At 37.8% G+C, this 13522-nt stretch overlaps 1 protein-coding gene across 1 annotated transcript in view; it reads left to right on the top strand.

The window, feature by feature from the left end:
• The window catches only part of CEP192 (centrosomal protein 192), a 75901-nt gene extending 62563 nt beyond the window's left edge, over positions 1 to 13338 (top strand). Inside the window, exons 40-47 of the mRNA XM_063299954.1 lie at positions 11 to 212; positions 3142 to 3221; positions 4046 to 4141; positions 9225 to 9344; positions 9770 to 9888; positions 10644 to 10752; positions 11123 to 11181; positions 13071 to 13338. Of these exons, the coding sequence (XP_063156024.1) occupies positions 11 to 212; positions 3142 to 3221; positions 4046 to 4141; positions 9225 to 9344; positions 9770 to 9888; positions 10644 to 10752; positions 11123 to 11181; positions 13071 to 13209 (924 nt within the window). The 3' untranslated portion in view covers positions 13210 to 13338. The remainder of the gene's footprint in view (positions 1 to 10; positions 213 to 3141; positions 3222 to 4045; positions 4142 to 9224; positions 9345 to 9769; positions 9889 to 10643; positions 10753 to 11122; positions 11182 to 13070) is intronic.
• The last annotated feature ends 184 nt before the right edge of the window (positions 13339 to 13522 follow it).

The raw sequence follows: 13522 nt of genomic DNA, 5'->3' as shown, positions 1-13522 counted from the left end.
TTATGCACAGCTTGTTAAGGTTCAAATTCAGGAAAATATCCCTGAGAGGTCATCTGAAAAGGGCTTACTGACTCCTAAAATGGATGCTCATCAACAACAGTCTGAACTTCCTGTTACTCACATACAACCATGCCAGAAACAACAGCTGACCAAACTTGAAGTAAAAAGTCGGACTATATTTTTTCCTGAGACAAAATCTGGTGAACACTCAGGTAAATTCTGACTTATGTGTATTGGTATCCTTGTGGCTTTTTTTTTTTTTTTTTAGTGGCCTGGTATGGCTGCTGAGAGAGAGAGTAAAAGGAGAGAAGAAGCTCAGTTCTAGCTTTGCAGGTGTGCTGTCATGGGGGCTGATGAGCTGAGCTGGCTGCTAGCCAGGACTGTTGTGGGACAGATGTGGAGAGCATTCCCATTGGTCCAGCCTTGCATATAGGTGTTGGGGATTACAACCCTGGGCGAACACCTACCTCCTCAGTTGCTGGGGACATACTGCCGGTCTAACCCCAAATTGGAGAGAGAGAGAAGGGGAGGAGAGAAAACACAAACTACAAAGCCTGTTGTAGAGGGGAAAAGCTGGAGAGTAAAGTTGATGTGACTGTGCAGAGCATCTGTCAGCTCCCGAGTTGGAGAGGGAGAAGAAAATTTAACAGGCTTCCCTGGAGGAAGAGAAGTGAATTCCCAGAGAGATGAAATCTTCACCCAGACGGGAAGGAGGGAGACAACTGGCTATGGACAGAGGGTCAGAGTCTTTGGCGAAGCCCTAGTCTTTGGGGAAGGACTGGGCAGAAAATTAGAGGTTCATCCCCCAGTGGAGAAGACACAAACGATAATTGGCTGAGTGGATCCAAGGAAAGGAGACAAGCAGTGCTGAGCACACACATTCATAAATCCAGCAGCTCCTTCCTTTTACTGTGTTTATCTGATCCTAGAAATGGGGAAGGGAGACAAAGGGAAGCGGGAGGAAGTTAAGCATTTAGACAGAGAGTGAATGGAATAGTCCTGGGAAGGAGAGCTAAGAAGAAAGCCAACACCGAGTGGAAGATGGAATACTGTTGTAAATACCTATTGTAAATAGTTTTGCTGTATATAGTAAAGTAGACACATAAAAGCCTCCACTGTCTTGGTTTCTCTGTGCCAATTGCCATCCTGTAACCTTAAATACAAATCCAGTTCTTAAAGAACCCAGTCACACTGTGACAATCCTACTCAGATTCCTTCCATTAATTTAATTTGGTCTAATACACCATTTCAGTGTGGTTGACAAAATTAGCTATGTGTGGAATATAGATCAAATGCAAACTGACTTTTCATTATAGCCCAGAGGCCAGAAAGCATTACATTATATGTGGTGGGAAACTCCTAACTGTTATAACATAGCCGCTTATGCTAGATTGGATACTGCATTTAATGCGTCTGCAAAAAGGCACTGATCCAATGTACTATTTTTCTATCCCAGTAGTAAAATTGATCTCCCAGTATTAAAGATAGTTTTTGCTGTTGTCTATTGATATATCTAAATGTTCTCCTGCTGCCCTTTTTTAATGTTTAAATCCTTAACTGTCATCTTTTAATATGACTTAAGATACAAAGCGTACACGCACACTCACACACGGACATTTTCAGTTCATTTGAACTCTATAACAGCCATTGGTTCACTTAGGTACTCATTCCTGGTTTCATAAGCTATTTTTGATGCTGGGAAAAAGCACTATAGCCAAACATCTCTCTTGTTCATTTTTTTTTTGGCATGTATTAAACCAGAGCTCTCTGTTATATCTAAATGCAAGTACTATGGCTTAATCCTTTAGATATCAAACTAGAAACAGCACGGGTATGTATGCCCAATTCTTCCTTGGAATCACCATCCAAAAGCTTACCATTGAGAAACAGGCAACCTATATCTTAGAATAGCTTCATTTCCTGCTGACAATTGTGTGGTTCCCAGCTTGTTATTATATGATAGACAACTTGATTAATTTCATACTTCTGAATAATGAAGAAAGTAATTGAATAACTTCCATTGTTCCATTTCTGCATAAAGAAAAAGTCTTCAAAGATACATATCATTATCTATCTGTATCATTACAGATTATTCACTATCTTTTGGTGAATTAATATTTGCGGCTCTCAACCCTTAAATAGAAAAGATAAGGTGTGCTGGTAGTAGAAAGATGCTATATTGTAAATCAATTTATTGTCTGGGTTCACACTTCACACTAAGACACCGAATGATTTGATTTAGTTACATTTTGTATGTGTTATAAATCCAGTCATAGTGGTATCTTAACTATAGTTTTTAATTTGGCGTGTGATATAAATCTAGCCAATAAACCATTGTTTAAACAAATCCTGGTTTAGTGCAGTGTGCAAACAATCATTGTCATTGCACTTTTTGTCTAATGTTGAATGTCAGGTTATCAGAAGTAATATAAACCTGGTATTTGTATAATTGTTTACAAATTGGACCTTTCTACCTTTGCCATAGAATATAGTGTAAAATTGTTTAAAAACTATGGTCTCCTGTAGCCTGCACAGTGTGTGTGTGTGTGTGTGTGTGTGTGTGTGTATGTAAGTATGGACAAGTCTTTGTGCTTATTTAATTTGAAAGGTCCCACCCACTTTGAAATGAGCCTCATCTGCCTCTCAAAATCATATGCAGTTTTCAGACTTCTGCTATGCTGCACACTGCCACGTAGAGGAAGTCTTTTATCTCGCAAATACTTACATGAGTGCTGGTCTTACAACTGAAAAGTATGAACCGATGTGCAACTCTTCAGATTCAGCTTTCAAAAAAAGCCTCAGAATATGCTGGAGCAAGAACATAACGTCTGTCTGTATCACTTGAAAGCAGCTGAAGACTCAGCTGCTTCAAGGTGTGGGAGATCCATGGAATAATTGTATTCCCACATGTTACAAAAGCACCTTTGGAATATTAAATCCAAAGTGCTGTGCAGCCCAACTGAACAGTAGAAAACTGCATTCTAATGTTGACCTTGGTCTTCTGTAGAAAGCAACAATAGTTGTAATTTATTATCACTCCTGACCAAATTAGCAACTTAGATTTTCAAGAAACTGCTTGTTTCTGTGAGTGTTGTGAAATGTACCATCAGCATGTTGTTGTTTGGCTATATTGTTTTACAGAGAAATATCTAGAGATTGAAAATAATGGAGATGAAAATTTGAAGTGGTTTTTGACTTCTTTTGCACCACCTTATGTCAAGGTTAGTAAAAAAAAAAAAAAAAGATCTGGTTTTCAAAGACTGGGACAAGAAAACTCCTTTTTGGAAGAAAAAATTCTAGATAAGTTCTAGTAAAAAAATAATAACCTGCTCATTTAAGCAGTTTGTTTTGTTTAGTTATTTCACTGCTCTTTACTGTCATGAGAATGGCTGCAACTGATTATTAAACATGGTTTATTCAAAGCACCATGTGGGCTAACATGCTTTTCATTCTTCAGTTGAAAAACTAGTTAACCATGATATCTGAACTAATGTAATTACAGCTATTGCTAACTTACACATTGCTGATGTAAAAGTTTACATCAAATCAGAAAATGAAATCATTTGTATTAAATTACTTTCAAACAAAAAGTTATGTTTCCTGTTATTGCAGAAAACTGCATATTTCATTCTGTATTACTGATTTGCTTTAATAAGAAAGTATTTTCTTACATTCAGGGAAAGTTTGTTAAACATAATATGCAGAAAATCAGTAATGGCATCAGAAGAGCAGTTGTGGGTAAATTGTTTTGTATGGCTCTGTTGCTAAGTTTACCTGCTTTTTATTTTTTTAAAAAAACTTTAGAATTGATTGTTAGAAATTGTTGTACACAATAGAACTAGTAAAAACTTGAAATAATTTAAAGTGTTTCGCGATAACAGTATTGGCAAACAGGAAAACCAATTTTCAAATAGTGGTTATGCCATGAAATTAATATCTTATTGAAACTCAGCATATCTAGCAAATCAAAAGCAATGTAGTTAAAGATTATTCAAATATTGATTTATACAACTAATAGTTTCGATTAATAATTATTTAATTTTAGGGAGTTGATGAAAGTGGAGAGGTTTACAGAGCTACGTATGCTGCTTTCCAGTGTTCCTATCTTTCAGGTACTCTTGAAATTTGTGGGAAAGAAAAAGTAAGTTACTAGTTTATTATGTTCATATTAATTCATTGCATTTTCAGCTGATTTTACTTTAAAAGAAGACAAGATGTCCCAAAGTTCTAGGTTATAATTGATAATAGTATACCTGAATAAACTCAGACTGTTGTGGAAGCATCTATTTTGAAAATAAATCAAAATTTCAGTAAGGTTTGATTATTATTTAGTCCGAAATGTATGAAAGTATTATTCTTTGAATACATTGCACAAAATGAATGTTTCACATTCACAATTATTTTGGAGTAGTTGCTGTTCCATTATCTTTGCCCCTTATGCTACCCCTAGAATTCGGGAAACATAGTTTTCTTCCCTTCTTCCTTCATATTATTCTCTGTTATCATGTTACTAGGGCTGTGGAGAGCCAGGATTTCAAGGGCAAAATGTGATTAGGTACACACATACCACCTACTGGGAACACCTTAAAGCATCTATGTCTTTAATTTCACATGGCTGTCCTTGACAGCTGATGTGCGAAACCAGGAAAAGATGTGCTTGGTTTAAGATGTTTCCAACAGATGCTCTGTGGGTGCTCTGAATTACACTTTGCCCTTTGAATGTCTGCACAGCCCTACTTGGTATCCATGCAGTCTTCTTAGGATTAATGTAGCTGAAGGGTCATCTGCCATCCATTATTAGCTAGATTACTTTTAACTTTGTGACCTTGTAACCAAATACTTCCAACAACCTAAGAGACGGCTTTATACATGGACTTCACCAGATGGACAACACCGAAATCAGATTGACTACATCCTTTGCAGCCAAAGGTGGCGGACATCTGTACAGTCGGTAAAAACAAGGCCTGGAGCTGACTGTAGTTCAGATCACGAACTTCTTCTTGCACAATTTAGGATCAGACTAAAGAGATTAGGGAAGACCCACAGATCAGCTAGATATGAGCTCACTAATATTCCTAAGGAATATGCAGTGGAGGTGAAGAATAGATTTAAGGGACTGGACTTAGTAGATAGGGTCCCGGAAGAACTCTGGAGAGAAGTTGGCAGCATTGTTCAGGAGGCGGCAACAAAATACATCCCAAAGAAAGAGAAAACCAAGAAGGCAAAATGGCTGTCTGCTGAGACCCTCGAAGTAGCCCAAGAAAGAAGGAAAGCAAAAGGCAACAGTGATAGGGGGAGATAAGCCCAATTAAATGCAAAATTCCAGAGGTTAGCCAGAAGAGATAAGGAATTGTTTTTAAACAAGCAATGTGCGGAAGTGGAAGAAGACAATAGAATAGGAAGAACAAGAGACCTCTTCCAGAAAATTAGAAACATTGGAGGTAAATTCCAGGCAAAAATGGGTATGATCAAAAACAAAGATGGCAAGGACCTAACAGAAGAAGAAGAGATCAAGAAAAGGTGGCAAGAATATACGGAAGACCTGTATAGGAAGGATAACAATATCGGGGATAGCTTTGACGGTGTGGTCAGTGAGCTAGAGCCAGACATCCTGAAGAGTGAGGTTGAGTGGGCCTTAAGAAGCACTGCTAATAACAAGGCAGCAGGAGACGACGGCATCCCAGCTGAACTGTTCAAAATCTTGCAAGATAATGCTATCAAGGTAATGCATGCTATATGCCAGCAAATTTGGAAAACACAAGAATGGCCATCAGACTGGAAAAAATCAACTTATATCCTCATACCAAAAAAGGGAAACACTAAAGAATGTTCAAACTATCGAACAGTGGCACTCATTTCACATGCCAGTAAGGTAATGCTCAAGATCCTGCAAGGTAGACTTCAGCAGTTCATGGAGCAAGAATTGCCAGATGTACAAGCTGGGTTTAGAAAAGGCAGAGGAACTAGAGACCAAATTGCCAATATCCGCTGGATAATGGAAAAAGCCAGGGAGCTTCAGAAAAACATCTATTTCTGTTTTATTGACTATTCTAAAGCCTTTGACTGTGTGGACCATAACAAATTGTGGCAAGTTCTTAGTGGTATGGGGATACCAAGTCATCTTGTATGCCTCCTGAAGAATCTGTATAACGACCAAGTAGCAACAGTAAGAACAGACCACGGAACAACGGACTGGTTTAAGATTGGGAAAGGAGTACGGTAGGGCTGTATACTCTCACCCTACCTATTCAACTTGTATGCAGAACACATCATGCGACAAGCTGGCCTTGAGGAATCCAAGGCTGGAGTTAAAATTGCTGGAAGAAACATTAACAATCTCAGATATGCAGATGATACCACTTTGATGGCTGAAAGTGAAGAGGAACTGAGGAGCCTTATGATGAAGGTGAAAGAAGAAAGTGCAAAAGCTGGCTTGCAGCTAAACCTCAAAAAACCCAAGATTATGGCAACCAGCTTGATTGATAACTGGCAAATAGAGGGAGAAAATGGAGAAGCAGTGAAAGACTTTGTATTCCTAGGTGCGAAGATTACTGCAGATGCTGACTGCAGTCAGTTAATCAGAAGACGCTTAATCCTTGGGAGAAGAGCAATGACAAATCTCGATAAAATAGTTAAGAGCAGAGACATCACACTGACAACAAAGGCCCGCATAGTTAAAGCAATGGTGTTCCCTGTAGTAACATATGGCTGCGAGAGCTGGACCATAAGGAAGTCTGAGCGAAGAAAGATCGATGCTTTTGAACTGTGGTGTTGGAGGAAAATTCTGAGAGTGCCTTGGACTGCCAGAAGATCAAACCAGTCCATCCTCCAGGAAATCAAGCCAGACTGCTCACTTGAGGGAATGATATTAAAGGCAAAACTGAAATACTTTGGCCACATAATGAGAAGACAGGACACCCTGGAGAAGATGCTGATGCTAGGGAGAGTGGACGGCAAAAGGAAGAGGGGCCGACCAAGGGCAAGATGGATGGATGATATTCTAGAGGTAACGGACTCGTCCCTGGGGGAGCTGGGGGTGTTGACGACTGACAGGAAGCTCTGGCGTGGGCTGGTCCATGAAGTCACGAAGAGTCGGAAGCGACTAAACGAATAAACAGCAAAACCAAATACTGGGGCAAATCTGGCAGCTGAGCAGAAAAGAATGGTGAAATAGATGCCCAAGATAAGGAGTTTTTTGTTGGTTTTGAAAGAAAAATATTAAAAGTGAGATAACTAAACTTGTTCAGAATACGGGGAATCACAGTGGCCTGGTTCTTATATCTCCTTCTGGTAAAATCTTCCCCTTTCTTTGTCCTGAATAGATTTAGAAACATTTCTTCTTCAATGTTTTCTACTTTAAGAACCTGTTTATCAAAAGTTCATTTTCATTCTGTTATTTTCAGAGGGTACTAATGTTCTAAAGTCTTTGGCCCACTGCAAAAAAATTCTGTTCCTTTTTCTCTATGGCATCTTTTCCTTTCTTGATTCACAGTGAAGTGTATTTGCTACACAAACTTACAAAAAGGAAGTGGAACAGATCAGAGGCATAAGACAAGACAATAGGACAGCTCCTTCTGAGAAACTAGGCTGTTGCCATCTCCAGTGCCTACAATCAGTTTCAGTCTCCACCTGTTCCATCCCAACCATTTCTGTGTAATGTATTTTTCACAGTGACCGCTAGGTGATGGCAAAGAACGATAGATGCAGCCTTTATACTCCCAAATGGCTGAAAAAGGCTCATAAACAAAATGGATATATTTTTCTAATACATTTTTTTCTGCAGAGTAGATATAGAGGCTTGTTAGGTTTCTAGGCCAAGGAAAGTATTACTGTAAAGACACATATGAACCATTATAGGACCATTATAGCTGTTGCATCCATTTGCTAGAGCCCTATTAGACAGCCCTCTGCCTACTTTGTGAATGCTGTGTAGTTCACATGTTCTCCTGTATCATAATGAGCCAGTGTGGGGTACTAATTAATGTGTTATTCTGGCATGGAGGAGGCCCAGGTTGAAGTCCACACTCAGCCACAGAAGCTCACTGAGGAATTTGGGGCCATTTGCTCTTTCTCAGCCCAAACTACTTTATAGGACTGTTGAGAAAAGTGGAAGAAATAGTGTTAAGTTTCCTGCCTTGAGGTCCTAAAAAAGAAAGGCAGGATAAACTCTAACATTACATTACTTTTGCTTCAGTATCAGCTATATGCCCCAGGCATTGTTTAATTGTTTATAAAATTTATTTGCCACCCAACTCCCCAATCCATGGTTTGTAACTTAGCATGTCTGAACCCACCCAGTTGTAGCTAAGTCAGCAAACTGGTTAAACAAACTGGTCTGGAATATCTGCAAACCAGAGGAACTTCTAGTAAGGACCATGTAGGACCATGTATTCTCCTTTGTAAGTGATGCTTGTACTAAAGTCTGTGTTCAGTAATGCCTGTGGGTCTTTATTTATTTATTTATTTGATTTGATTTCTATAGCTGCTCATCTCAACAAGTGACTTACTGTGTGATGCAAAAGAGAATAGCAATACTATACTAAAGACTGGAATATTTACCTGAAATTATGCAAGCTACATTGGCTGCCAGTTGGTTTCCACGTGTAGTTCGAGCTGCTGGTTGTCACCTTTAAAGCCCTTCATGGCATAGAACTTGGTTACCTGAGGGACTGCCTTTCTCCCATTGTTTCTGCCCACCCAGTATATTCGGGCTGAGTTGGTGAACTCCAGGTCCCTTCTATTAAATGTTATCACCTTATGGAACCTAGGAAATGTGCCTTCTGTGCTGCAGCCCCCACCCTCTGGAATAATATCCCAGAGGTGCGGATGGCGCCTTCTCTCCTGGGGTTCCAAAAAGCCCTTAAAACCTGGCTTTGATCCCAGGCCTGGGGTTAATGGGTTGTGAGGGGAGTGTGGATGTGCTTACTTTTAATGGTTGTTTTTACTCCAGGCTGTCCTGTTTCATTTTATGTTTTTAATTGTTTTAATTAATAATTATATTTTGTAAGCCATCCAGAGTCCAATGGAATGGGTGGCTTTTTAAATCTAAATAATAATAATAATAATAATAATAAGTTTTGCAATGTGTTTTTTCTTTTTTCTTTGAAAATAAAATCATTTATAATATCAGCTATAGTCCAAATATAATTCACCATTCTATTAATGCAATCAAGTTTGGTAAAATAATTATACATATATGATTTTCTAATTTTATTTCTTGATAGATTATAGTGTCCTTTTTGCCTAGAGATAAAGGGCATTATTCTCAGTTTTGGGATCTTGAATGTCACCCATTTCATGAGCCTCATTTGACAGACAAATACAGGCTTCAGTTTTGTGGAATGGTAAGTATATGAATGATATAGTTAATTTTTGCTTGGATTAAATTCATAATTAACTGATTTCTTTGACAGAATGGAAGAAGAATGAAAACAAGAAGACCTCTGTGGTAAAGAATTTGATTGTTTGTGTCTAATTGCTCTCTGATTAAAGCCTTAAAATGAACTACTTAAATACAAATGTTTTTGTGAAATTTGTAAAATACCAGCACTTGATAAAATATTAGCACTTACCTCTTACATTTTTTCTACACTCTAGCAAGTATAATGATAGTGTGAAGCTATCAGTTTTAAGAAACTATTCTGGTTTACTTAATTTCTGTAGAATAAAATTAATTGGTTGTTCCTGTTTCTGAATAATTCATAGGTAACAGAAGCATAGTCCTTCTCTAATTTATTATATTTTGTAATTTATTTATTCCTTGTGATAGGGCATCCTAAGCAATAAACACGTAAAAAACAAAGTATCCACATCGGCATTGGTAAAAATCAATATTCGAGATGTATCGCAAAGGAGAGAATACCCCAGTATATTTGATCACAACATATGGTATGTAAATTGGATGATTTATAAAATACATTTCTGCATACTCATTCTTTGTAAAAAAAAAAAGTAAATGCTGTCAGTGTTTTAAATAAACATTCTATTTGGTAGTACTTCATGAGATCCACAAAACCTATTATACAGAACTGCTATGTAATATGGGCGAGGCCATAGATTTGCCCTGAGCCAGATTTGGGTAGTTTGGTTTTTAGTGTGAAGTGTCAACTATCCATTATGATTTATGAACCCTAGTTTATGATATAACATGATGTACAATCCAAGCTCCTGTGGCTTATTCTATAAACCATGGGTTAATTTATGGGTTGGCATGATATGTGACTCCTGCCATAATGTCTGATAAAATATAAATGTTGCTTTTCGGTCATGATACCCTAAAAATCAAAGCTTGTTGAATCTGTAATCCTATACAGACTTTTCCCAGGGAGTAGACTTTCCTGAACAAAGAACAATCTTCTTAGGAGAAAGAATATTTTACATTCAGAACCCTTAATAAACAAGAGATGTGGAACTATGAAGCAGCCTACATCTGAATACCCTTTGCTCAACTAAACATCTTAGTACAAGAATTGGAAAAAGATGCATGAAAAATAATTCAGATGTTTCTTAAAATGAAAACAGTGACATGTATGGGTCTGATTATAGAAGATATTTTGTAGCTTTAAGAAGCTTCTCAATTATTACAAATACTTGTTAAAACACAAAGGATTATTTTTAGTAGTTTTTTTCTCTTTTAAACCCAGGAAAGGGGTGTATGTCCAAGAAGATGTCTATATATTTCCTCCAACTAGGGTTGGAGAATCAAGTACATTGAAAATCAGCATGAAGAATTATTCTACGTCTTCCTGCCAGGTAAGTTGACTTCTAAGCATTGTTTAAAGTTTCATTTGATAAGGCTTCACACTAAGATACCTAATGCTTAATACTGGTTCTCATGTTAAAGTTGTTTGGACCACTGTCTTTTGCTAATCCACTTTCTAGTATTCATACCTGTTTTGGTTAGAAAGTAATAATTATTAAAATTAGAAACCATATGAAATTTAAATTCTAGAATTGGAATGTGTATCATAATTTGTAGGGCAAGCTTAATGATTACAATTTTTTTCTCTATGGAACCTGCATATGAATGTTTTAATTGAAATTTATGTCTCCTGACAGATTATATACTTGCAGTGTAATGAATAAAATAACACAAATATTTTAAACAATTATTAAATTACAGCTCAACTTTAGAAGTCCTGGAGAGCCTTTTTATATCAAGCATTCCCATTATAATTTGAGGTTAGTGAACATGTTTTTTCTTAAAGGGGACTGGTAGAATATATATGGAGATATTTGTTTGCTTTAGCTTTGGCTTGCTTTAGTTTTTTCCAAAAGTCCAGTCATTCTAGATTTCATAATAAAGAGCATTATCAGTTTCCTTTATTGTTAAACACTTTATAATTAGTAGTAATATGAAATACATTTTGTACCAACAGAATCATAAGAGGGGTGGGTACCTAAAAAAATTACATACTTGTGAAAATGAAAATTTATGAAATATTTTACTGTTTTAGCCTTTTTTTATCTACAGAAGTTTCAAAGTGGGCCACAGTAAATACTCTGGAACTCTACATAGATTAGTCAACAAGAGAATCACTGTCTATAATGTGGGTGTGTAACCTGCAGCCTTGGCCATTAAAGAGTGACCTACAGAGTTTTCCTGATTAACATAATCATTTGACTAGTATAAGTTAGATCACTGGTTCTGTGATCAAATCCCTACCAGTCAATTGATCACTGTTGAACCCTTCCTTCTTGTGCCCTTACTTAAGTCACTGGGAGGGAGGAGCACAGAGTGCTTCTATGTGTACATTAGTGAGTGTGAGTGCATTTAAATACTTGCATATCACCCTTTGGGGTGAAAATATTGGTCATCTATGGCCTATAGCAGCAGCAAGCAATCCTTCTTAGTCCATGGATTCACATTTTTTTTAAATAAATATTTTGGCCTCTGAGAACTGTAGAGGAATATACCTGGTGACGTAACGACATAACAGAGTAAGTGGGACTGTAATTGCCCCCCACTTTCTTTGTTTAAAGAAATGTAAATTGCCTTACAGAAACTTAACATGTCCATTGCTATTCTTAATTTTGTATTAAGGGGGAAAATCTCAATACTGAAAATTGTTCAGTTTGCTGCCAAGGTTTGGCAGGACGATCTGGGAATATGCTGGATGCTGCTTATGAGCCACAGATTGCCTACCCAGTTCTAGCTTCTTTTTAGCTTATTTGATGGCCCTAGGCACCCTTACTTGTCAGATATATAAAGTATGTTTCTCTTGAATAGCGTTAATGTTTTAGAAGAAATTGTAGTCATTATTAACTACAGGTAGTCCTCACTTACTGCCCACTCATTCAGCGACCGCTTGAAGTTGCGATGGTGCCAAATGAGTGGTACTTAAAATTAGTGCTCAATGTTGCACCACCCCCGCAGTCAGGTGATTGTGATTTGGGTGCTTGGAAACCAGCTTGCACTTAGACATTTGCAGTGCCTGCGGTCAGGTGATCACCATTTATGACCTTCCCTGCCAGCTTCCCACAAGCAAAGTCAATGAAGAAGCCAGCAGGGAAGGTCACAAGTTGCTCAGGTAAGTCCTCCTGGCCTCCCCGCACACATGTGGCACAGTGCACTGCTTCACCCGGCCTCCCTGTACTTGCTCGGCACCCTCCTTCCCTTAGCCTCCCTTCGCTCACACACAGCCTGCGCCAGGACACCCCTTGCCTCCCCCACCCCCTGCAGCACCCCCTCACTCCTTACCTGGGACTCCCTCTGCTTCCCACTTAACAATCCATGTGTCTTGGGATTACAATGGCAACTGGGACTGCTGGGATTGTTGTCGCTAAGCAATGTGGTCACGTAAAGTCATGCTTTACAACCATATTGCTTAGCAATGGCAGTCCTGGTCCCAATTGCCATTGTAACCCAAGGACTACCTTTATAAAGATTGTTTCTGTTCCCTGTTCAGAATAGCACAACCAGCTGACAAGCTGAAATATTCTAGCCATTTTGATAAGGAAATACTCTGCTGGTAATAGAGCTCTAGAACTTACTTTTTCTCCACAAATCTAAGTCAAATTGAAGAAGTTGGCTAAATGCTCATCTAATTCTTATATTTGTTCTTTCACAGATGTCACCACTACTGCAACTTACCAGTCCAATTCAAACCAATGTCACCAGGCATTTTCAAATGCTTATTGGTGGTAGAGACAGATAAAAGTGGAATTCTTACTATTGAGCTAATTGGCGAGGCTTTGGCAGAACAGTAGTTAAAAACTGTTCTTGACCATGCGCACTATGACTAAATTATTAAATGATCATTTCCATTTTTGTATACAGAATAAATTTGTAGGTAACTCAGGTGCTTGTAAATTTTAATAAAGTAAATTTGTATGCTATCATGCAACCAGTGCACTTTGGCTGTTGAAAACAGCAATGTAAGTAACTTCTGTTTTGATTATGACTTCTCAAATGACTATGTATACATTAAAATGTTTTTTTTAAATAAAGCTTTCTTTAAATATTTGCCATTTTACTGTGTTTATTGCCAACTCTCTTTATATCTTTTCCATATGAAGCAGT

The sequence above is a fragment of the Candoia aspera genome, chromosome 3 (assembly GCF_035149785.1).
Source record: "Candoia aspera isolate rCanAsp1 chromosome 3, rCanAsp1.hap2, whole genome shotgun sequence".
Classification (NCBI taxonomy): Eukaryota; Metazoa; Chordata; class Lepidosauria; order Squamata; family Boidae; genus Candoia; species Candoia aspera.
The sequence above is the reverse complement of the archived record's forward strand: the minus strand, read 5'-3'. Positions and strand labels throughout refer to the sequence as shown.